The following is a 24366-nucleotide window of genomic DNA, read 5'->3' as shown; positions in this document are numbered from 1 at the left end:
TAATATCTAAAAAAATAAAGGGATTAAAATAAATGTTTCAACAAAACTTTCAACCCATCCTTTGTGTTACTTGATATTTTCACTTCAGTTATTTAGCCTTCAATTCAACACTTCCTTCTAAAAAAATATGTAATTAAGGGCTAATTTGAATTTAAAAGAACCAAATTGCATAGAGTAAAAATTCAAGAATCAAAGTAAAAATTACCCAAAAAAATACACTGTTATTTAAAGTACAGTAAAAAGCCGACTCTTTTTAGTTAGCCTTGCCAGTCAATTAACACTCCACCATAATGATATGGGCTCTGCAGGAACATTAAGCATGACACGTTCTTAGCTACTCCTGAAATTAGCCATGTCTGTCTAACAGTTAATTTGCTTGAAATTTGCTAGAAGTTATGGTCTTAAATCATAATCTGTTTAGAGAATGAGCCAGTGGTTCGGGGAATTGGGTCGACAGAGTATGCACATACAAGCTAGACTGCTCCAGCCCATAATACTTTGAAAGGTACAAACAAACAGCCATCAGTGACTTTCAAAGCCATAAATTGTGATCCCATATGCATCGAAAATACGAGCACAAAAAATAAACCTTAAAAAATGTTAATATTCCAAAATCATCAGATTCATTGACATACATTTGTAATTTTACCTGCTTGCAATTTGGGTATCCTGTTGCAATCCTAGTTCGAAGGCTTTTAGTAAATACATCCAAAGTGTTTGTACCTCAGTGTTGAGGGGCAATCATAAATCTTCTGATTTAACACATAATTCAAACATAATGTTACACGGACCAATCAGCCAGGTCATCCAAAAAATTGCAAATGCTGTGTAAGCTATGGGAAGTAGGAAGGTATAAATCAAGCCTCTATGTTAAGACTGAGCATATACTACTACCTCCTCTGTTCTGGTTTCATATGGTGGTGGAAGCAATCCCCGTACATTAGCAAAAAGATCTTTACGACCAGATGGTAGCTCCGCAACAGGTGAATCCAAGACAGCATCAGGAATCACTACTAGGGTTTCTTCAAAAAAGGATTTAACTGTCTGCAATATTCAGAGTAGTTTGAATTCAGGTAACAATCGAGTAACGGTAATCTCATGTTCAACAAAAAGGACACAGTAGAATTAGCGTGAGGTTACTTGATTAGAGAAAGGAAGACAAATTAAAAATAAGAATGAATCAATGCTTTCCTAAACTTCTGCATTGACATTATCTGGCTATTGAGTGCCTACACGCTAGGAAATTTTTCCAATCTGGATATTGTAGTTCGAACACTCACAACCACCCTTGCAAACCAAATAGGTTAAACACTAGCCAAGCTTGCCCCAATTCTTAAACACGATCTACTTTGCAAGTTAGGATTCAAACAGCCATTGGAACACAACAAAACTAGGTAGGTTATTGTGATCGACATACCGTGATATTCTTATTCAGGAAAGCAGCATCAGCTTTGCGTTTCCACAAACTGTTTCCGGGTTCAGCATAGAAAAAACCAGATAAAGGCTGCAGCATATTAACACTTTTCAAATATATTATAGCAGTAAAAAAATGCAAATTCAAAGAACACAATAACAGAGAGATATAGAGCAGTTTCCATTCTTATCCAAGGGGATTAGAGCATGAATAAATCCAAACCAAACAGTAGCCAAAACTTCAAGACGTGAATTGTGATTAACTAAAAAGAGTCCTACACCAATAGCATGTCTGCATATCCTTTTCTTACAACCCAACAAAATCAGAACTAAATCTAAATTTCTTGTAGCCAGCAGATGATGGCAAAAAGCAGCACAAGCTGTACACCCATCCCTATACACATTAACTAGTAGACATGGAAAAAAAATAAAATATAAATATTGTTCTGCACTATGGAGGGAGTATAGATGTATAATTATTCATCCCTGGCAAATACCAAGGAAACAGAGTTTTATAAGATGTAGCTTTATATTTCATACAAGACATTCAGTTATTTTCAGAAAATGATTGCTTCAAAATAATCAGTAAAATAATCTAATGTACCCTTATCAACTCCCGCATATTAGGCCTATTATTCCCATACGTTCCCAGAACAGCATCCCCATATACTTGATATTGTTCAAGGACCTGAAAATCAATGAAACCAGAAACTGAAGTTAATAGGATATAAGGAAATCATAAAGGTGTGTGCCTATGGAAGGCAATATTTTCTCTTCAACCTGACGACGTGTAAGGCCGCTGCTTGGCTCGCCATAAACAGCAGAATCAACATGTGCCAGAGTATTCCAAAGGCTGAAAAAATATACAGCTTTCTTTAGATTAATCATCAGAGGAGAACAATATAATAGAGAGAGGACTGCATAAAAATGGAAACACAAAGCCTAAAGGTATGTTTGTCTTATATTTGTCGTATCCTATCAATAATAGCAGAAACTTGACCCATTATGTAAAAGTAGAGGTTACTAGTTTGGTCAAAGTTTGTCCACGGGACTAGAAAGGGCCTTATGGTCTCACATCAAACAAATGTCCTAACAAAAAAATTCTGGAGAAAATTCTACTGCTGAAGCCTGAACACTTGCATGAAGCAACTGCTCTGTGGACTAAAAAACACTACTTACAGTTGCCCCTCTAGTTTTTTTACCATCACATTAGAAAACAGGCATATAGTCTGTCCAGCTGTGTGAATGATGCAGCAAGTCACCTGTGTTTCTGCATTGGAAACTTCTCTCTCCATATATGTATCTTTTACTTCTTCCCAAATATCATTACTATAATACCCCGAGACAGAAAAACAAGTCATTTAAAGTTTTTATTTTCTCCTTTACAATGTACAGTTCGTTTGATATTCAGAGTTTGTCACTCATTGAAATTCCCTACTGTGAGAAGACAAGGATTATCAGATCATGTCCACAGGGAGATTTTAAGGTTGCCTAAACCATGTCATGTTCTCCCTCCTCCACCCCCACCCCCTCTCGAAAAAAAAATGCCAGGTACAAGAAGTGCATAAAAAACTCATTATACATACTTATTGTAGGCAGCACGCCCAACCATTACACCATGCGCTCCTTCCCTTAATGCTGCATTTACCTATCAATTGAGATGTCCGGGATGAGCAAAACAATTTTGCCTTATCATGAGGGACATGGGCAATAAAAGAATACTCATAATTCAATGAACCTTTAAAAGCATAGCAAAAGCTAGAATCAAAATGTAAACATAAGTTAATTATACAAGGAGAAAACAAGGCCTCACCTCATCAACACAATCTATGCCTCCATTTATTGTAAATCTTAAGTCAGGAAAATCACGTAAGAGGGCGTAATAGTACTCATATCTGTACCAGTATGTTCATAACACAAATTTAAGCATATCATTATCTGATCAAAGGATGCTTAAAATTAAGGAGAAACACATTTGTAGAATAACAACCTACTGTTGTGCTTACTAAATAATTTATGTAACATCAATTTAATTATGTTAAAATTCAATCACAAACTAAATTTTTAAAGTCCACACATACTTCAGGGGAGGAATCCTTCGATTGTCAGCTGGGCTAATACCATTAAGCATAGCCTTCCGTGAATGTATAATAAAATGCTTAGTGGGAGAGAGAGAAGAAACCTTATAGATAAAATCACCTGAAAGGGGAAGATAACATTAAGATCAAGGTACAATGCCAGAAATTTTAGCACTAAAAAATCACAAGCAATTAGCAGTCAATATTCAGTATGGACAATTTGAATATACATGGTCATCAGTCAAGCTGTGTTCAAAGTTACATGCTAATCAAGGATGGTTTTATTGTTAGAATAAGCAAACTACCTCATAATACATCCTCTTCACTCAGTGGCATAGCTAGAATGTTTTTTCATTGGGGTCGTATTTAACAATCTTGAATAAAATTACTAAAGATTGTATAGCTGATTTGAAGTTCAAAACTTATATATAAAAAAATAATCTGAAAGGAAATACTTAAAATGCAGAAAAATGAGTAGAGAGCTACAATGAAGAGGAGATATTAATTATTAATTCTGTGATTTTTTTTTTTTTGAACTTACACATAGACAGTGTGAGATATCTTCTTTATAAAATGCATGAACAGGACAGCAGTGGCTTTTGCAAGGTCTGTGAAGTACTTCAGAATTTACAGTAAAAACAATCACAAGACTGTGGTTACAGGTCTCTGACACAATACCCAGATTCTAACCAGTGGTGATGTGATAAACCATGAAGAGGAACGATAGAGAACATCTACTCTCAGTTTTCCGATTATCTAGTTGTTCAAAGGTTAAATCTTTTGACGGGACAAGTGCTTGAATTACGTAATCGTCTAATTTTATTTTCCCTCAGAGAGACATAAGAAAGCAGATGCAAGGTCCTTACATAGCTCATTATAAGAATCATGATCATCTACACCAATTCGGCACTTAACACTGACAGGGACATCTGTGTTGGCAGCGATTACTGACATGGCTTCACTGACAAACTTTCCTTGTAAATACCAAAGAATTTATGAGAACATAATAAATATGAAAAAAGAAAATAAAAACATCATCTAGACCAGGACTAATAAATTTAATTGGCATAGTTACCAAACCTTTGGATCGAGCATAAGACGGGCACCAAAGCATCCATGTCCAGCTACCTTGGCACTAGGACACCCACAACTGGTAAATTTTGGGGGACAAAAATGAGTTGACTCAGTTTATCCTAGGAAAAACAACAAGAGAACTGAAAGAAAAGCAGAGAATTCTACTAACTTCAAGTTAATTTCATCAAAGCCATAAGCATTAGCAAGTTGAGTTGCTTTTGCAATGTTGTCTAAATTATTCCCACCAATTTGCAGCACAATGGGATGCTGTTCAGAAGGAAATGCCAAAAATCTGTCCTGAGCAATATAAACAAGAAATGCAGAATTAGTAGTTTTCAAGAAGGAACTAATCATTAAGCCAAGATCCCACCAAATGAAGGAGAAATCCAAAACACTCAATGGCAATGATGAAAGAAACAGGAGAATATGTGAGGCAAAAGGTAGGTACATTCATTTACAAGAAGATACCAAGGAGGAAACTAGTTTCCAAGGATGGTACAGATAAGCTGAAATGATCCAAACTGCATGCTTAGGAGAAGGCAATTATATATATAATATATATAAGAGCATGCCCCATTAATACATTTCATCAATTATTTGGTTTCAGTGTATGTTTATCACGGACATGTGCGCACACATGCGTTTTATATGACATTGTTGGAACCAGCTATGTGATTACTAACATGATGAAAGATCTAAAGTACTAGAAACATGTCTTCCTCTCAACCTCATTAGTCATCAGAAACTCCCTATCTCAAGTTCTTGAAACCGTTTGTTAGTCTACAATTCCTGGTGAATCCAGAAAGAGTCTGCACACTGGCACCCAATCACTAACCAATAAAAAATAATTCATTTCCATCCTCAATCTTTCACTCACATACCAAATTTCCTTGTTGATAAACAATTGTTTCCGCAGCAAGCATCTCTGTATACAGCCATGCATGTTTCGATATGATCCGCGCAACAGTCCTGTAATGTTTATCGGTCCACTCCATCATAGGTGCAACACTGCAAATATAACCAACCGAAAGCAATTGCAAAGAAAAATTCATTCTATCAACTCAATTAAACAAACAAATAAGAGAAACTGAAACACAAGTATACACACCTGAACAAAGGAGGACGGTATTGCTCGGCACCCATCTCGATGTGAGTTTTTATATTATGTAATTGATGTTTAGTAGCACAAACAGAAAGGGTTCTTCTTGACTTGATTGAATTGTTGGAAAATAAATCTAATGCTGACAATCTGCGCTGTTTTTTTGAGAATAATACAATGAAAAGGAGTAAATGAAGAGATAAAAGAAAACCCAGGAAACTTCACCACCTCTTTCTCTCTTTAATCAGAGAAAGCTTGCTTCTCTTAGGTGCTTATATCCATATTAAATAGAAAATACATCATCATATAAATTATATTATACGCAGCAACCAAGTTGACATGCTCTACAACAAATCTCCCTATGGAGATATTAAACTGGTCACGTTCATGAATTATCGACTTCGTTCAAGCCAAGATGATATATTTTTTCCTTTCTTTTCTATTCAAATTTTCGATTAGATAGTAAGGAAAGGACTTGAAAGGACTCAGAGACATCTCGAACTTGGGATTCTTACCATTAGACTATTAAATTCCTGTTGGAGCTAAGCGTTATGGTGAATGAATAAGAATAAACTGTTCTGGGTGCTAGGAAATTGGGGGTGAAAGAAGAGAAAGTACTCTCTAACAGGCATTTAATCAAACAGGAAAGGTACAAGACGTTGAATTACATACACTGGTTTACGCCCAGATAGTTTTGCGTAGGTGAGCATATTGCTGTATGATTGAAAATAACAGAGAGATTAAGGTTTACATTAGAGGAAGATATCAGCCGCCGAAACTGGAAAAGTGGCTCCCGCGTCTTCTTCGCGGCAGAGAGACCTTTATGCTTGTTAGGGCACGAAAGTGTTTTGTTGAGGCAAGTCTCTGTTGATACTAGATACTAGATAGGGCTTTTTCGTGGTCCTTTTTTTTTTTTTTCTCTCTCCTTGTCTGACCGTTAGAATTGTAAGGTATAATTCCTCAATCAATTTCTATTTTATCCATTTCTTCTATTTTGTATTTACTAGTGCTATTTTCCACGACTCAAGAATTTTTTAGAATTTATTTAATTATAAAATAATAAAAATATGTGTGAATAAAATTTTAAAGTATATTTTTTTTTTCTGATTCATATAATTTTTTTATTTCAAAAAATAAAATATTTTTTATTGACAACATATTTAATTGAATAAAAAGCAACAAAAAAAAAATATATTCAAAAAAAACTATGATGATTTAAACTGTAAAAAATGTTTTTAATCAAAAATCTAATTTGATTAGTCATGCAATTTTTTACTTCTATGAAAAAATGTTTTGTTAATATAAATATTATATAGAAGATTAGATGCACGCACTTGTTTATATATATATATATATATATATATATATATATATATATATATATATAGAGAGAGAGAGAGAGAGAGAGAGAGAGAGAGAGAGAGATAGAGAGAGAGAGGGGGGGGGGGAGGGGTGGGTGGGAAAATATTATGCAGTATCTTATATATAAATTTATTGTATTGTGGATTACATTGTGGCACTATAAAAAATATTGTCTTTATGTATTTTTTTTTTTAAAGTTGTTGGGTGTTGTATTATTATCAGACCTAATATTTTTAGGTTTTGCTTGCTCTCAAACCCAATGACAGCCAAATTAAGCTTGATATAATAGAAATTTTGATTATATTATGGACTATACTATAAACATAATATTTTTGTATTATGAACTATATTATAGCACTAGAAAACATTGTCTTTTCTCTTGTTGGTTTCAAAACCTGCCAAGTCACACATGACAGCTAGATCTAAATTACCAGGTCTGGTGTGCCTTTCATATCCAATAGCCGCCAAATTAAGCTTGATATAATAGAAATTTGATATTTTAATAAACTCAGCCAAAAACTTGGATTCTCTAAAGGAAAAAAATAATAATATGTGGTAGGAATCGATAATTATGGAAAATGAGAAAATAAGTACATTTAATTCAAGACTTTCATTAAGAAAAAAATAAAAAAATCTTCTTCAATGAATTTTTAGTTTATTTTATATATAAAATGTAACAATATCAGTCGAGGACAAAAAAGAGAAGGAAAACATGGATCCTTTTAACTAGTCTGTCTCGTGCCAGTAAAAAAAAAGAAGAGAGGAATTTTGAGAGATAATTCCCAGAGAAAAAGGAAGGAAGATCCTGATAGAAAAACAATAAAAAAAGCGATAAAAAAAATTTATCTGCAAAAACAAAAGTAGTCACCAACATCGAACTTCATTCTCTTTCACTGAGACTATATTTCTCTTTAAAAAATTTTAAGATCCACTTTACATACGAGGAGAAATTATTAGATAAATTTAATCTATAAAAAAACAAACATTTTTAAGGTGACTTTTTAAAATTATGATCGCAACAGCCGATTTGTCAACCGTGGGGCACGGCCTCCAAGAACTATCGTGGATCACCAATCTTATCCAAGCCCAGCCCACGACAACCAACGGACATGAGTGGTGGATATATAACTGCCGAACTACCATGCTTATCAACTCTTCCGTCACAGAGCTTCCATGGCTACTCTTAGCTTCAATCCAACCAGAATTCCTCACAAACCCATATCCAAAACCGCTTCTTTTTCAAAACACTCAGAGATTCCTTTCCCTTTCTCTCTAAAACCCTCAAAAAACCACGTAAAACCACTCCATCTCCAATCAAACATCATAACCAAACTCTCAGTTTCAACACAAGAAGAAGAAGTGGAGACTGAAAACGAGGACCTCGAAGAAGATGACCCAACCGCAGAAACGGTCTATCTTGACCAGGAAACCGACCCAGATAGCATTGTGGAGTGGGAGTTGGATTTTTGTTCTAGGCCTATACTTGATGTCAGAGGCAAGAAAGTATGGGAGCTTGTTGTTTGTGATGATTCTTTGTCACTTCAATTCACAAAATACTTCCCTAACAATGTTATCAATAGTATCACTTTGAAGGATGCTATTGTATCCATTAGTGAGGATCTTGGTGTCCCCCTGCCTGAAAGAATCAGGTTCTTCAGGTGATCTTTTACGGTAGTTTGTACATTACTATCTGTTTCTGTTATGTATTTACTAGCGCAGACACACACAGCTGCATAAGTGACTTTCCTTACTAAAGATTTTATGTGCCCGATGATAAGATTGTTTCTTGGTTTATAGGTCACAGATGCAGACAATTATAACCAAAGCATGTAAAGAGATAGGTATAAAGCCTATTCCAAGTAAACGGGTAGGTATTGTTTTCCGTTCATGTTACGAGTATGATTAATGAGGTGGTTTCGATCAAATGTGGAAATGGTCATAACCATTGAAGGTTAAATTTAGATGTTAAGAGTATTAACAAGTTTATCTATGCTTTAAACCTTGTATTTTAGGTGCCTTCCGAAAAGCATGATTGGTACATTACCAAGTTGTTAGACACGAGAAAATATCGCAATTTTTTCGGTTGCTAGTCAGTGAGAAAGGAAATCTAGGGGGTTCTTAAGATACCTCAAAATCACAGAAATGCCACACTAGTTTCATGTACTTTGTCATGGAGTGCATTGAGGATTCTCTAGCTTCTTCCACATTTTAGTTTGAAGTACGATTCGAGTTTTGGATTAGAACTTCTATGTTCTACAGTCACACCTTTGATAATTGATATGTTTTACAGTGCATATCACTACTTCTATGGCTCGAGGAGCGCTATGATACTGTATATACGCGCCATCCTGGTTTCCAAAAGGGAGCTAAACCACTTCTGGCATTAGATAACCCTTTCCCAATGGAACTTCCAGACAATCTTTTCGGGGAGAAATGGGCATTTGTCCAATTACCTTACTCAGGTACAAGTAACTAACTGTTACTGTCAAATATAACACTGAGAATGCTATATTCTGGTCTCCATCCGACACATAAGATAAATCTGCCTTGCATGTGAATGACATTTGTAAAGGTTATTTTAATTAAGTGTTGCAAACTGTCTATCGGGTCACAACTTTTACCGAAAGTTCAAATTTTAAAAGTGGCATAGGAATTAGGCTATAAGAGCCATTCTATTCTCACCTAAGCTTAAAAACATACCGCCAACTTAGATAAAAATTATGCTGTATGGTTTCACTTGATTTGAGAATTTGAAAGCCTGCTCTGTTCTTTGCTGATGTATTTTCCTGCTTTTCAGCTGTCCGAGAGGAAATTGCATCATTAGAGACAAGTTTTTTTTTTGGTGCAAGTCTGGATTTGGATTTATTGGGAATTGAGATTGATGACAAGACAATGATACCTGGACTTGCTGTTGCATCTTCACGTGATGAACCATTAGCAGGTCTACTCTCCCTCTAATTTCATCTACTTTAGCCTCGGAAATGTTATTTCATGTAAATGTTGCTATAGTCAAAGGCCATATATTGAAATGATTCGTCTGGTTGTGTCCTATTAATACCATGTGCATTCTAATTCTGTCGTGGCGTGGGAAACTTGATCCTCGTACAAGATACTGGGTTAAATTTTAAAAAAATGACAGAAAAACATGGACTAGAAAGTTCTGAAATTCATGCACTATTCAGATGCATGTTCAATGGCTTCGTGGACAATTGTGCAAAACTCACTTCACCAAGATCATAAAGCTGCTGCATATCTCAATATTTTAAAATGTTCATCGGATAAAACGACCTTCAGGGCACGATGTCATTGATACAGTTTGCTAATTCTTAAGATAATATAGGAAAGAAGCATGCATCTCTACTTGATTATGCACTTAAAGAATTGAAACTGAAATTGCTTTATCGACAGCAGATGCTTCCATAATTTTTGGTGAATCCCAATGTATATCAAAATATACAAGAATCTGATTCCTTGATGATTGTTACGAGCACTTATTATTCCCTGGGAAAAAAATGTGATTGCCATGAACACTGTTTATGTTTTAACAGACTTCCCCACTTCCACTTCCATGTCCATGAAGTCCTGTCTTACTATCTTGTGGTCTTTTAGTGCATCTAATTGTAAGTGTGCCTTCTAGAACTTTGTGACGCTCGTAAGACTGAGCCACCTGTTCGAATCTTTTCGTTTGCTATTGCAGCGTGGATGAACGGGCTGGAAGTGTGCGCAATTGAAGCTGACACTTCTCGTGCTTGCTTGATTCTATCAGTAGGAATTGCAACCCGTTATGTTTATGCTACCTATAAGAAAACTCCTGTAACAACAGCTGAAGCTGAAGCCTGGGAAGCTGCAAAGAAGGCATGTGGAGGTTTACATTTTCTTGCCATCCAAAACGACTTGGATTCAGATGACTGTGTTGGATTTTGGCTTTTACTAGACTTGCCGCCTCCACCTGTATGATCACTCATTGTTTTCTCATAAACCCTTTTCAGCACTGTTAATGTTGTAGGGCTACAATCTGCAGAAAATTAATGCAATAGAAGCCAGATTTTTGTTTCAGTTACGTATTAATGCAATAGAGTATGGATAAACATAAGTGCTTCATTCTTACCAATGGAAAAGATACATTAAATGAAGAAGATAGGAGAGGAAATTGAGATGGAACGTCCCGATTGTGAGCGTTATAACCTAGGAGCTTATCGGTGTAAACACAGTATAGTTATATAATAAAATTAATAAAGCATTCTTTTATCTTTTCAAGTTGTTTTAATTACATAATATATTTACTTATTTAATAAAAGTCTATATAACGATAGATGCTATAAAAATATAATTGAATGTCAATATAATACGAATGATTATGTACTTCCTATAAGAGTCCTAATAAGACTAGAATTCTATAAGAGTTTAATTATGTCCTTGAAACTAGAATTCCTAATGTGATTATGATTTGCTTCGAGAGTACCACTTGCACTCTTAACTCTTGCGAAAACCCAACAACAAACGGTCCGGATTTTACTCCTTCTGCGACCATTTTGATTGCGATTCAGAAAAAAAGATTATCATCCAGCTTAAAATTTCCCGGTAATTTTTCTGTTTTAGTAAAAAGTACATATTTTCCTTGTAAAATCATCCAATACATCCAACTGTGATTCTCGATCTAATTTACAGTTCGCAGTGCATCTGTTAACGACGGGGAGTATTTGGAAAACCAGGGACTTGATTTCATAATACACATGCACCAAATATATTAAATTAAATTTGAAAAAAAGAAACAGAAGTTCCGGAGCTTTGTAAACTAAACTACAATTAACAAGGGCAACGCAACTTCCTACGCGCATTACTGATTATCAACCAACCAAGTTATTCTAGAAGCCTAGCTAGATACAGGGTTCCAAACACTGGGAAGCAAGCTACATTTGAGCACATGAAGAGAGGGGCATGGAGGGCTGGAGGGATAGGCCTCCGTCAAAATAATCACTAGTTGTACAAAAGAATTTCACATAGATGTTAAAAGCACCATGGCAAACAATGCTCCGATGAAAGATCACCAGCCATATACGCAACTGATATCTCTGTGGTCCTTAGGAATGGGCACTACCTCTTCAACTATAAATGAGACGAGTATCTGGAGTCACAGATGCAATTGTCAATATTTGAAAACAAGTTCAGCTTTCATGTTTTTGACCTCTTTTGCTTTTGAGAAACAAAGCGAACTGCCTGCTTCCCAAGTTCCAAGGTCTTTACTCTATCATCATCTAGAGTAATAGATAACATTGATGTGTCTTCAACAATGTCAGAGACAACTCCCTTGTGCCTGGGTTTAGAAGACATCAGATATATTAAAGAAACATCAAGCCAATATTCAACCAAATTTCAAAAAAGAGTAGCAGAACATGAAGGTTTCCAAGTTCTAATGCTCATGATCAACTCAATAAAGCAGCAGCAAACAAGTAGCTTATAACATAGAAGCATGCGCATGGATGGGGTTTAGATAAATGATGGCATTGCATGTGTTAGACCATTGAGGAATCCTCCAAAACCAATTTACAAATTGACCCTCCCCACCACCAGCCTCCTCAGTTTTTGTTTCCGTGATATGACAAATGTTTCCGTGAACAAGTCACTTCTTATTTCAAAACAGGCTGAGATGGATGACAAAAGGGAGTGCATCAATCAGGAAATATGATGGGTGTGCTAACTGGCCTACACCTTTTTATCCCTCACCCAAAAGGAAAAACAGAAAACGAAAACTCACCATGAATTGTCAGATGGCTGATGAACTTCAACTCTTTTTCCAATAGCATCATAACCCAATTTTTTCAATATCCAATTAGCTTCCATCATTTCACTGTCTAGATGTGATTGTGACATACCTTCATCTTCATTATACATCGTTTTCTCCATGAAGTTCAACGCTCTCTTCCTTTTTGACCTTTGGCCCCTTATGTTACTCTTTTCTTCTTCATGAAGAGGAATCAGAGAACTCTGATTTTCAAAATTAGGTTTCTTAATCTTTAGCTTCAAAGAAAATTTTGAATCCTTTTGTAATGATTGCAATATAGGAGTGTCACCAGATTCATCATTGCTTTCTGTATGCGTATCAGCCCTGACCTCTGATTGCTTTCCCACAGATAATTTGTCACTTCTTAATTTGGTGACTTCACCTGCAGGTCCCACTGCAGCCCTGCTTCCTTCAAGGCTCTTTTTAGCTGATGAAACACGAGCATAATCTAGGGGAACGGTTTCATATCCATCAGCATGACTCCCTCCATCAGATTTGGGGCTGAAGTTTGAAGCTTCAGCTTTTACTTTTCCAAACTTAATCAAATTCCCTTCTCTCCTTGCAAACTTAATCAAGCCTTTTGTTTTCCCTGTGTGATCAACTGCATCTCGTGCAAATTGCAGAAATTAATCATGTCAGTGAATTGGTAGGTAAGATGATAACATCAGCATTTTTATAAGATCACCAAAAACTTTATCAGAAAAAGAATGAAGAGAAAAACCACTGCAATAAAAAAATTAGCAATGGCCAAAATATGGTAATAATGAATCAAAGGGCTTTGTCAATAAGAACATATTAATAATTGCACTAAGAGCAGTTTTATGACATGTAGATCATTACCATTGGAAGCCTTCCAATCTTGTTTGCCTTGGCAGCTTTGAGCCTCAGATTTTGGACTAGTGATGTTTATTTTGCGTGCACCTAAATTTATTACTAATTTCTTTGCCTTAACAGACTTCGACTTGCCAGCATGTTTTTCAGTATCATACCCACTATCCAAATCATGAGGCTTATTATTCTTGATTTTAAAAACTTTGGATGTCCTTTCTCCGTTGCTAACCATCACCTCGTTAACAAACTTGTGTTTCAAACCACCTGGCTGATTGATAGAGCAAGTCCCTTCAGTGTGATTCACAATTCCAGGAACAGGAGAAGAACATCTACCCAATCCTCCCTTTCCTCGAGACTCCGTGTCATCATTCTTGTAATCATCCAAATCATGTACACAAGAATGAATGTCCTGCTGAAGTGGTACAGTCTTACTAATTGAAGCAGCATAAGAATCTTTTTTATTGGAATATTTTTTATTCCAAAGTTTCTTTCCATGATCCTTGCTCTTCTTTGGTGACTTGCTGACTATCCCTTTGAGAGAGGGTTTTATAGAATGCCCAAAATCATTCCTTAGTGCCTCCGGACCATTTTCATCATCATCTGAATAAGGAGAGATAGAAAATATGTCTTCTTGGACTGGCAACCCAGCAGCAGCTCTCAAGCTTGCAATTAAACCTCGATCAGCCTTATCTCGTCGCCTCCACAGCTCTTCAATAGCATCTTCAAGATCCTTTACCTGGCAGTATACATTTCTGAAGTAAGAAAAGAAGTTCTAACCAAACCATCCCAGCACACCACATCTAAGCAAGACTAGCCACATGTGTACGTGCTTCAGAGAGAGAGAGAGCTTTCCACAATTAACAAACCTGATAGCATTCTCCACGACATGTGGCACATTGGTACTGGAGGTTTCCGTCTACTTGAAACTGAAGATATTTTTCATCACTGCAAAACATTTCTTCAGAATAAGCTATCTGATTTCTCAAATGTGCAAACTACTTCCTATAAATAACTGCTCAGGAAAAGCTTTATTAGATATCCAATAAGAACATGAAACAAGGATTTACATCCAAGAAAAGTCACTTAAAAATTCCAAAGAAGTAAAAACTGTGCAGCAGAATCTACCTAACATGTCATTAGCACTGTGTATTTTGAGAGGGGAAAGACAAACCTTATGCCATCACAATGACAGTGCACCCATCGCTGGCATACATCACAGCAAACCATTGGAGTTGATTCCGAATCTCTATAAACCTGTAAGGTTGAGCCAAGACATCTAATCGATTTCATTCATATTTTAAAGTAAAAATATCAAGTTACTAAACAAAATCATCTGGGACATTTTTTTTGGACTGATGATGAAGCATTTAAATATAATGATCAATCATGACAGTCTACAAGCAGTAGGTAATTAACATAGAACAGCTTTTTTTCTTTTAATGAAAAGTTTGTGACAACCCAAAGATAGCATGAAGTCGACAATACCTTCAAGCAAACAGGGCAATAATTTCCCTTCACAAATAATCTTCCACAAGCATCACAGCAAGTGTATCCCAGAAACCACCTGCGTGTTTTAAAAACATATGATAAATGACCTGCTAATAGTAAGAAATAAAGAAGACTAAACCCTGTTGAAAAGTACAATCACACTAGAATTATAAATGTAACTATTGCATGTCAATAAACAACTCCTCCCACTAACTACCAAAACATGTTCCGTTATTTTCTTTGGCTTCAATTACTTTGCATTCTAAAGATCATCTGGGTAGTCTAAATCAGATATATCTATCAAAAAGGGCATAAATCAAACAAATTCATAATCGATTCACCCGCACATAACAATCGCTTTCAAAATGGCATATATACTCAGATAAGGTGTCACACTCACCGTATAAAATTGCAAACATAATGGATTGAAAAGTGGGTTAGCATTCTCATTAATAGGTACGGTGCTGAAAGACATGCTTAAGAGAGACTGATACCAAAAATGACATTATTTATATATATAAGAATTCCATAAGTCACAAAGCAATAAATATCTATATACTGGCACAAGATATGCATTTTTCACATTTTTGCAAGTAACCACAGAATTAAAAAGAATAGATGAGCATCAATTGTTCAAAAAAAGACCATATTATGTGGAAAGGCTAACTGTTGATAACAGTACCTCACACTTAGTCCATTTCCTGGGACAGAAGATCCACAGCTGTGACACCTTGTATGTTTGGGGCACAAGTATGGTCCAGAGCTGACATTCTGCACTATGCAGGAATGTCTGTTAGTAGTGCCATTATAATCTAGATATGACACCCAAAAACAAGCAATTAACACATCACCTTGTGTGGAGGATGCTGGCAGTAACAGTGATAAGCACCATCACACCTTCTGCAAAACACAAACTTACTTGGATCTCCAGTCTTTCGGCATACCTATGGACAGAAGAAGTTATGAAGTGTAAGAGCAATGATAATGTATTAAAAACGTTATGTGTCCAGAAAGCTTCCAGCACATGGAAACTACGCAAAACATAAATAAATCATCTGTTTTGAGAAGGACTTTAAGGAATAGAATACACAGAACACTAGAATGAACTCACTCTAACTCTTAACATTTCATGGCCTTACAGTTGTAAAGAGATACAACATTCAGATGCACAGAAGCATAAAATGAATCTAGAATTTACCTACATTTCTTGCCTCAAAACAGTAAGGATGCAACTTCATTAATTAATCAACAGTGTATATCAATGAGTACCTCGCAAGTTTGGCAAGATGGACAGGTCCACGAACTCCAGTGAAATAAATCTGCCATCAATCAACCTATGAGAATAAACAAAAAAACAGCAGCCTTCAGAGTTTTTAACCCAATGAGTTTTACCTCTATGCCGAGCCCAAGTTTTCAAACAGCTCATGTGGCAATTCTTGCCACAACTTTTGCATGGGAGCATCTTCCTCGCTCTCTCACTTCCCCCTGTTTCACCCACAAAGCATATCTGACATAACGACCCCGCATCTTCTCCAGGAGTATCTTTTGAGGCAACCTGAATTAAACAAATGGTGATGGTATTTAGCAAAATGATATAGCATATGTCATCACAATAGCACCCAAAAATTATTTTACTTGATTTCCATAACTCATCAACTGTGGATTTGTGCCTAAGGAAACATGCCAATGCATCTAGATGAGAAAGTTTTTGTGCAATAAAAGGGTTCCAATACCATGCTGCCCGATAACAAACAAAGAATGAATAAGCTATAACAGTTCATAAATTTCTTTTTCAATCTCCATCGGAATTGTAAATAAGCTAGCTCAAATGAGTAAAAAAAATATGAGAATGAAAAAACAGTTACGAGTAATCAGCATTCAGAAAATGAGCCAATGCTGGTAATTGTTTTGAGTTTTGTCTAAACAAATCCAAGATTAGGTCAAACTCAAAAACCCACATCCAAATCCACAAACAAATAATGAATAAGCTATAAGAGTTCATAAATTTCTTTTCAATCTCCCTCGGGATTATAAATAAGCTAGGTCAAATGAATAACAAAACTATCAGAACAAAAAACAGTTACAGATATTCTGCATTCAGAAAATGAGCGAATGCTGGTGTTTTGAGTTTCAACTGTCTCAGACTTCCATGCTTTTTAATGTCTAAACAAATCCAAGATTAGGTCAAACTCAAAAAACCACCTCCAAATCCTCAAGAACAATTCAAAATCCAAACTAAACATTTCAGTCAAATTAACTACTTCTATTCTATTAATTGAATTATATAGATAGCATTTGGGAGAAGATAATCATTTCATCATTTACCTCCGAATCACAAAAAAAAAAAAATCAAAGTCGCAACTGCAGACGCCAAAAATCAGCTCAAATTCAATAAACTAGCTATCCAGAACGCCCCTGAATCCCAAATTCAACACAGGTATCCAATAAACCAAAATTTAACTAATACAAATTCGAGTGGCCAATCATGGGATTATCCTACACGATCACAATTCACACCATTCCCAAGAAAATAAAAGGTTCAAAACCTTAACAAACCAAAAACATCCTCACATTAAAGACCACATTCGTTCACAGCAACCAGGAAACAAAAATCTTACGGTATCACCAGACTCGACCTTCTTAGCATAATACTCGGCAGATGCCTTAGCAGCAGCAGCCTGCCTTTGAATAGCCACGCGCTTAGTCTGCGTTGAAAAAGCATCCTCCCCCGCACCACCATCACCTTCTCTATCTTTCGCCGAAACGACCTCTAGCGAATGCGTCGGAGGAATCGAAGCCGGCACAGGCACAACCTTAGGAACGGAAACCAGGACAGTTCCTTCCCTGGAAGCCCTAATTCCCAGAGGATCCTTCAAAAACTCATCGATTCCCGCTACATCGAACAGGAAGTCAGCCTTTGGTTTCCTAGAGTGGAGATCTCGCGGAAACCCTAGGGAGCAGAAACAAATTCGGCGACTGCAAATTAGAGAGAGCCAAAACAAACAAGATATCGTATCAGTCGACCATGTAAAAAAAAGTTAGAACTCTCTCGCGGGAGAGACATAAAAGAGAAGAAATAGTAAAGACAGAAGGGGGGTTTGGTGTTATTAGTTGTGAAGATAATACCACTACTGACCATGTAATTGGGCAAGCTACGTGAAAGGCCATATTGAGGAGTTTTGAGTATTTTTTGGAGAGAGGATTTAGAGGTGGTTCCTTTATTTATTTATTAATTAATTGTTGAAGGTGAAAATTAGATTTTGGGGACTTTTTTTTGGGGGGGGGGGGAAATAGGGATGGTTTTGTCGATGCAATGATCTTCCGTTTCTGTATATGGTGGATAGGTTACGGGAGCGTGTAAGTTTTCAATTTCTTTTTATAGTAGCGCGTCGATTGTGTACGGTCAGGATTATATTTTTAAAAGTGGGATCCTTTTGTGGTTAATTACCGGTCATTAACTGCTATGTATAGTTTTAAAACCGGGGGAAAAATAATTTAAACGGTATTATTTTAATAAGAAAATTAAAAAAAAAAAATTTAAATCTTGTACGGTCAGTCGTATCACTAAACAAATTGGGTTTTTTATTTTTTTTAATCCGGCCTCATCTATATCGAGAATTAATCCATTCCTTCCAAATGTTAGAATTTCACTTGTTGTTCAATTTTCACTTTTCAAAAGGAAAAATCAAATTTCTAATACTTATAAAAAGAAAAAAAAATCATTGTTCACTAAATCATTAATTTCTAAATAGTTGTTAAGTTGATATGCCAAAATAGTGTTGTTTAGGAATATGAAAATATTTTTTTGTTTGTAAATTTATTAAAATCATATTTTTTATTTATTTTTTAAAATTTTATTTTTAATATTAACACGTTAAAATGATATAAAATTATAAAAAAATAAATTAAATTAAAAATAAATTAAAAAAATTTTCAAAAATAATTTTGAACACAAAAACAAATTTGATGTAAAATTGTCAAGTTAAAGAGAACTCATGCAATCAAAAACAGAATTAATGATTGTGTAACAAAATAAATCATGTTGTTGTTTGTTGTTGTTCTCATCATCGACAGGTATTCTATTTAGTTTTAATTAATAAAAAATATTTCTTTCTTGTTTACGATTCACTGACTCGAAAGCAATTAAAAAAAAAACTTCATTCTATCAACTTAATTAAACAAACGAACAAGAGAGACTGAAACAAGCGGATATGCATCTAAACAAAGGAGGACAAAATCGCTCAGCACCCATCTTGGTGTTAGTGTTTATATTATGTAATTAATGTTTATTAGCACTAACAGAAAGGGTTCTTCTTGACTAGGTTGAATTGTTGGAAAATAAATCTAATGCTGGCAAATCTGCGTTGTTTTTTGAGAATAATACAGTGAAAAGGAGTAAATGAAGAAATCAAAGAGTACCCAGAAAACTTCACCAGCTCTTTCTCTCTTTAATCAGAGACAGCTTGCTCCTCTTAGGTTCCTATATCCATATTAAATAGAAACTACATCACCGTATATATTATATTATACCCAGCAACCAAGCTGACATGCTCCACTACAAATCTCCCTATGGAAATATTAAACTAATCACCTTCTTGAATTATCGACTCCATTCAAGCCTGGATGATATATTTTTTCCTTTTTCTTTTCTATTCAAATCCCGGGTTAGATTGCAAAGACGTGACTTGAAAGAACTCTGAGACATCTCGAGCTTGGGATTCGTGCCATTAGACTATTAAATTCATGTTGGGGCTAAGTGCTACGGTGAATGCATTGGGATGAAGATGAACTGTTCTGGGTGCTAAGAAATTGGGGGTGAAAGAAGAGAAAGTACTCTCTAACAGGCATTTAATCAAACAGGAAAGAAACAAAACGTTGAAATAAATACACTGGCTCACACCCAAATAGTTTTGCATGAGTGAACATATGAGAAAGTAACAGAGAGATTAAGGTTTACATTAGAGGAAGATACCGGCCGCCGAAACTGTAAAAGTGGCTCCCGCGCCATTCTTCGCGGTAGAGAGACCTCTCTTTTTTCCCCCTCGATCCACCTTTAGAATTGCTTGGTAGAATTCTATGCATCAATGTTTACTTATCCATTATTAATTAATTAGCATTAAGATTATCTTTAACAAAGAAACTAGAGGAAATGTAATTTCACTTTTCACAATTCATGACTAGTGTTGACTTGATAAATTTCCTTTTTAGGTCACTCAAATTTAAAATTTGTTTCAACTTGGCCATCAAACTTTAATATCTTCCAATTTAATCTTTTCAAAATTTTGTTATGATTATCCCGGATCTTTATTGACATCCTTGAAATTAAATGATTAAAGATACCGGATGAAATTGAACCAAAGACTCGTATAATGGATACATAAATAGCCGGTCGGGGTTTGAAAGTCTAATAATAATTGATTTTTAAAATATTTATTTCAAAAAATATATTAAAATAATTTTGTTATATTGATATGTTAAAATTACATTAGAACATAAAAAAATAAATTTGAAGTAAAAAAAAAAACTTTAAATTTTTTTTAAAAATATTTTAAAATTATAAAAATAAACGTTATTTTCATCTCTGTTAAAATAGTGAAAGTTATATTTTGACTTCGTTAGAGTGCTATTAATAATGATGAAGAAGATTTGCAAGGGGTAAGGTGAAGTCGACGGAAGATTGAAGGTAGATCGGTCCGGGCCAAGTCAATCAAATAAGACTAAATTTGTTGTGAGAAAATATTAACAATATACATTTCAAATAAAAAAAAATTAATTTTATTTCACATTAATTAAAATTAAAAAAATAAAATAAATATATTTAAGTGTTAAATTAATCTCTTGAAATTATAATTGTTCATTTTTAAAAAACATTTTTTTATATCTCTCGGAATCCGCCGTCCCCTCAACTTGGGGCATGGACTTATAATTACTATCATGGATATTGTATCAATAATTTTAAAATTCACTTTTCAAATCATGAAAAATTATTAAATAGATTTAATCAATCAAGAAAAGGAAAATAAATATTTTTAACCATCATACTAATCTTATGAATTATGATTGCTCATGTTAAAAAACTGATTCGTCGAAGGATGGGCATGGACCTCCAAGTATTATCGTGGATCAGCAATCTTATCCAAGCCCAGCCCATGACAACCAACGGACGAGTGGAAGATACATAACTGCCGAACCACGATGCTTATCGACTCTTTCGTCACAGAGCTACCATGGCTACTCTTAGCTTCAATCCAACCAGAATTCCTCACAAACCCGTCTTCAAAATCACTTCTTTCTCAAAAACCTCAGAGATACCTTTCCCTTTCTCTCTAAAACCCTCAAAACACCACGTAAAACCACTCCATTTCCGATCAAACATCATACCCAAACTCTCAGTTTCAACACAAGAAGAAGAAGTGGAGACTGAAAAGGAGGACTACGAAGAAGATGACCCAACTGCAGAAATGGTCTATCTTGACCCGGAAACTGATCCAGATAGCATTGTGGAGTGGGAGTTGGATTTTTGTTCTAGGCCTATACTTGATGTCAGAGGCAAGAAAGTATGGGAGCTTGTTGTCTGTGATGATTCTTTGTCACTTCAATTCACAAAATACTTCCCTAACAATGTTATCAATAGTATCACTTTGAAGGATGCTATTGTATCCATTAGTGAGGATCTTGGTGTCCCCCTGCCTGAAAGAATCAGGTTCTTCAGGTGATCTTTTACGGTAATTAATTTGTACATTATATATATATATCTGTTTCTGTTGTATATTTACTAGCGCAAATACACACAGCTGCATAGGTGACTGTCTTTACTAAAGGTGGTACGTGACTGATGATAAGATTGTTTTTTGGTTTACAGGTCTCAGATGCAGACAATTATAACCAAAGCATGTAAAGAGATAGGTATAAAGCCTATTCCAAGTAAACGGGTAGGTATTGTTTTCCGTTCCTGTGTTACGAGTATGATTAATGAGGTGGTTTCAATCAAAAGTCGAAATGGTCATAACCATTGAAGGTTAAATTTAGATGTTTTAATAGGCTTATTTATGCTTTAAACCTTTTATTTTAGCTGCCTTCCGAAAAGCATAATGGGCATATTACCAAGTTAGACAAGAGAAAATATCGAAGTTTTTTCGGTTGCTGATTGGTGAGAAAGGAAATTTAGGGTAAATCACAAACATGCCACACTACTTTCATGTACTTGTGTCATGGAGTGCATTGAGGATTCTCTAGCTTCTTGCTTATTTAAGTTTGAAGTACGATTCGAGTTTTGGATTAGAACTTCTATGTTCTACAGTCACACCTTTGATAATTGATATGTTTTACAGTGCATATCACTACTTTTATGGCTCGAGGAGCGCTATGAGACTGTATATACGCGCCATCCTGGTTTCCAAAAGGGAGCTAAACCACTTCTGGCATTAGATAACCCTTTCCCAATGGAACTTCCAGACAATCTTTTCGGGGAGAAATGGGCCTTTGTCCAATTACCTTACTCAGGTACAAGTAACTAACTGTTGTTGTCAAATATAACACTGAGAATGCTATATTCTGGTCTCCATCCGACACATAAGATAAATATGCCTTGCATGTGAATGACATTTGTAAAGGTTATTTTAATTAAGTGTTGCAGACTGTCTATCAGGTCACAACTTTTACCGAAAGTTCAAATTTTAGAAGTGGCATAGGATTAGGCTATAAGAGCCATGCTTTTTGAAGCTAAAAACATACTGCCAACTTAGATATACTGTATGTTTTGATTTGTTTGAAAGCCTGCTCTGTTCTTTGCTGATGTATTTTCCTGCTTTCAGCTGTCCGAGAGGAAATTGCATCATTAGAGACAAGTTTTTTTTTTTGGTGCAAGTCTGGATTTGGATTTATTGGGAATTGAGATTGATGACAAGACAATGATACCTGGACTTGCTGTTGCATCTTCACGTGATGAACCATTAGCAGGTCTACTCTCCCTCTAATTTCATCTACTTTAGCCTCGGAAATGTTATTTCATGTAAATGTTGCTATAGTCAAAGACCATATATTGAAATGATTCGTCTGGTTGTGTCCTATTAATACCATGTGCATTCTAATTCTGTCGTGGCGTGGGAAACTTGATCCTCGTACAAGATACTGGGTTAAATTTTAAAAAATCACAGAAAAAGGGAACATGGACTAGAAAGTTCTGAAATTCATGCACTATTCAGATGCATGTTCAATGGCTTCGTGGACAATTGTGCAAAACTCACTTCACCAAGATCATAAAGCTGCTGCATATCTCAATATTTTAAAATGTTCATCGGATAAAACGACCTTCAGGGCACGATGTCATTGATACAGTTAGCTTTCTCTGGGCCCTAATCGCATTTGTGATACTGCTGATGACATCTTAAGTGATAATCACATTGCTCTGCACCATAGTTCTTATATAGGAAAGAAGCATGGTGTGCTTTTTCTTGTTTCTGAGTTTTTGGAAATAGCATCTCTCCTTGATTATGCACTTAAAGAATTGTAACTGAAATTGCTGTATCGACAGCAGATGCTTCCATAATTTTTGGTGAATCCCAATGTATGTCAAAACATACAAGAATCTGATTCCTGTGATGATTGTTACGAGCACTTATTATTCCTTGGGAAAAAAATGTGATTGCCATGAAACTGTTTATTTTTTAACAGACTTCCCCAATTCCACTTCCATCTCCATGAAGTCCTGTCTTGCTACCTTGTGGTCTTTTAGTGCATCTAATTGTATGTATGCCTTCTAGAACTTTGTGACGCTCGTAAGACTGAGCCACCTGTTTCGAATCTTTTCGTTTGCTATTGCAGCGTGGATGAACGGGCTGGAAGTGTGCGCAATTGAAGCTGACACTTCTCGTGCTTGCTTGATTCTATCAGTTGGAATTGCAACCCGTTATGTTTATGCTACCTATAAGAAAACTCCTGTAACAACAGCTGAAGCTGAAGCCTGGGAAGCTGCAAAGAAGGCATGTGGAGGTTTACATTTTCTTGCCATCCAAAACGACTTGGATTCAGATGACTGTGTTGGATTTTGGCTTTTACTAGACTTGCCGCCTCCACCTGTATGATTTACTCATTGTTTTCTCATAAACCCTTTACAGTACTGTTAATGTTGTTGGGCTCCGATCTGCAGAATATGAAAGCAATAGAAAGTCCCGATTTTTTGTTCCAGTTACATATTCATGCGTGTACAAAGTTAAGTGCTGCACTCTTACCAACGGAAA

At 35.5% G+C, this 24366-nt stretch overlaps 4 protein-coding genes across 8 annotated transcripts; 2 read left to right on the top strand and 2 right to left on the bottom strand.

Moving 5' to 3' along the window:
* Positions 1–569: 569 nt before the first annotated feature.
* On the bottom strand, positions 570–6563 carry LOC118027709 (uncharacterized). 4 transcript variants are annotated; one of them, XM_035031150.2, is made up of 13 exons: positions 6416–6563; positions 5674–5819; positions 5447–5573; positions 4735–4862; positions 4572–4641; positions 4358–4460; positions 3495–3612; positions 3227–3308; positions 3000–3061; positions 2194–2266; positions 2018–2101; positions 1418–1504; positions 570–1044 (listed from the first exon to the last, which is right to left on the bottom strand). In XM_035031150.2, exons 2-13 carry the CDS (start codon positions 5706–5708, stop codon positions 871–873), a joined length of 1143 nt encoding a protein of 380 aa, XP_034887041.1. In that variant the 5' UTR covers positions 5709–5819; positions 6416–6563; the 3' UTR covers positions 570–870. The 4 variants fall into 4 exon arrangements, with proteins under 4 accessions (XP_034887041.1, XP_034887043.1, XP_034887040.1 ...); XM_035031152.2 differs by having other exon boundaries at positions 5674–5814; positions 6416–6557; XM_035031149.2 differs by having other exon boundaries at positions 6180–6554.
* Positions 6564–8169: 1606 nt separating this feature from the next.
* Positions 8170–11082, top strand: LOC118027710 (protein TAB2 homolog, chloroplastic). Its single transcript, XM_035031153.2, has 5 exons — positions 8170–8684; positions 8824–8893; positions 9317–9488; positions 9824–9967; positions 10724–11082. Exons 1-5 carry the CDS (start codon positions 8200–8202, stop codon positions 10981–10983), a joined length of 1131 nt encoding a protein of 376 aa, XP_034887044.1. The 5' UTR covers positions 8170–8199; the 3' UTR covers positions 10984–11082.
* A 664-nt stretch (positions 11083–11746) lies between these two features.
* On the bottom strand, positions 11747–18423 carry LOC118027712 (uncharacterized). 2 transcript variants are annotated; one of them, XM_035031157.2, is made up of 12 exons: positions 18264–18423; positions 17764–18103; positions 16520–16682; positions 16397–16446; positions 15979–16071; positions 15810–15898; positions 15125–15203; positions 14811–14893; positions 14506–14584; positions 13649–14375; positions 12782–13409; positions 11747–12340 (listed from the first exon to the last, which is right to left on the bottom strand). In XM_035031157.2, the coding sequence occupies exons 1-12, from the start codon at positions 18293–18295 to the stop codon at positions 12199–12201; spliced, it is 2505 nt and encodes an 834-aa protein (XP_034887048.1). In that variant the 5' UTR covers positions 18296–18423; the 3' UTR covers positions 11747–12198. The 2 variants fall into 2 exon arrangements, with proteins under 2 accessions (XP_034887048.1, XP_034887047.1); XM_035031156.2 differs by having other exon boundaries at positions 17746–18103; positions 18264–18422.
* Positions 18424–21326: 2903 nt separating this feature from the next.
* On the top strand, positions 21327–24313 carry LOC118027713 (protein TAB2 homolog, chloroplastic-like). The gene is given in 6 exon segments (XM_035031158.2): positions 21327–21839; positions 21990–22059; positions 22459–22630; positions 22942–22976; positions 22978–23086; positions 23951–24313. Coding segments are annotated over 6 exon segments (1131 nt in total). The 5' UTR covers positions 21327–21354; the 3' UTR covers positions 24211–24313.
* The last annotated feature ends 53 nt before the right edge of the window (positions 24314–24366 follow it).

This window comes from Populus alba, chromosome 9 (assembly GCF_005239225.2).
Source record: "Populus alba chromosome 9, ASM523922v2, whole genome shotgun sequence".
NCBI classification, from domain to species: Eukaryota; Viridiplantae; Streptophyta; class Magnoliopsida; order Malpighiales; family Salicaceae; genus Populus; species Populus alba.
The sequence above is the reverse complement of the archived record's forward strand: the minus strand, read 5'-3'. Positions and strand labels throughout refer to the sequence as shown.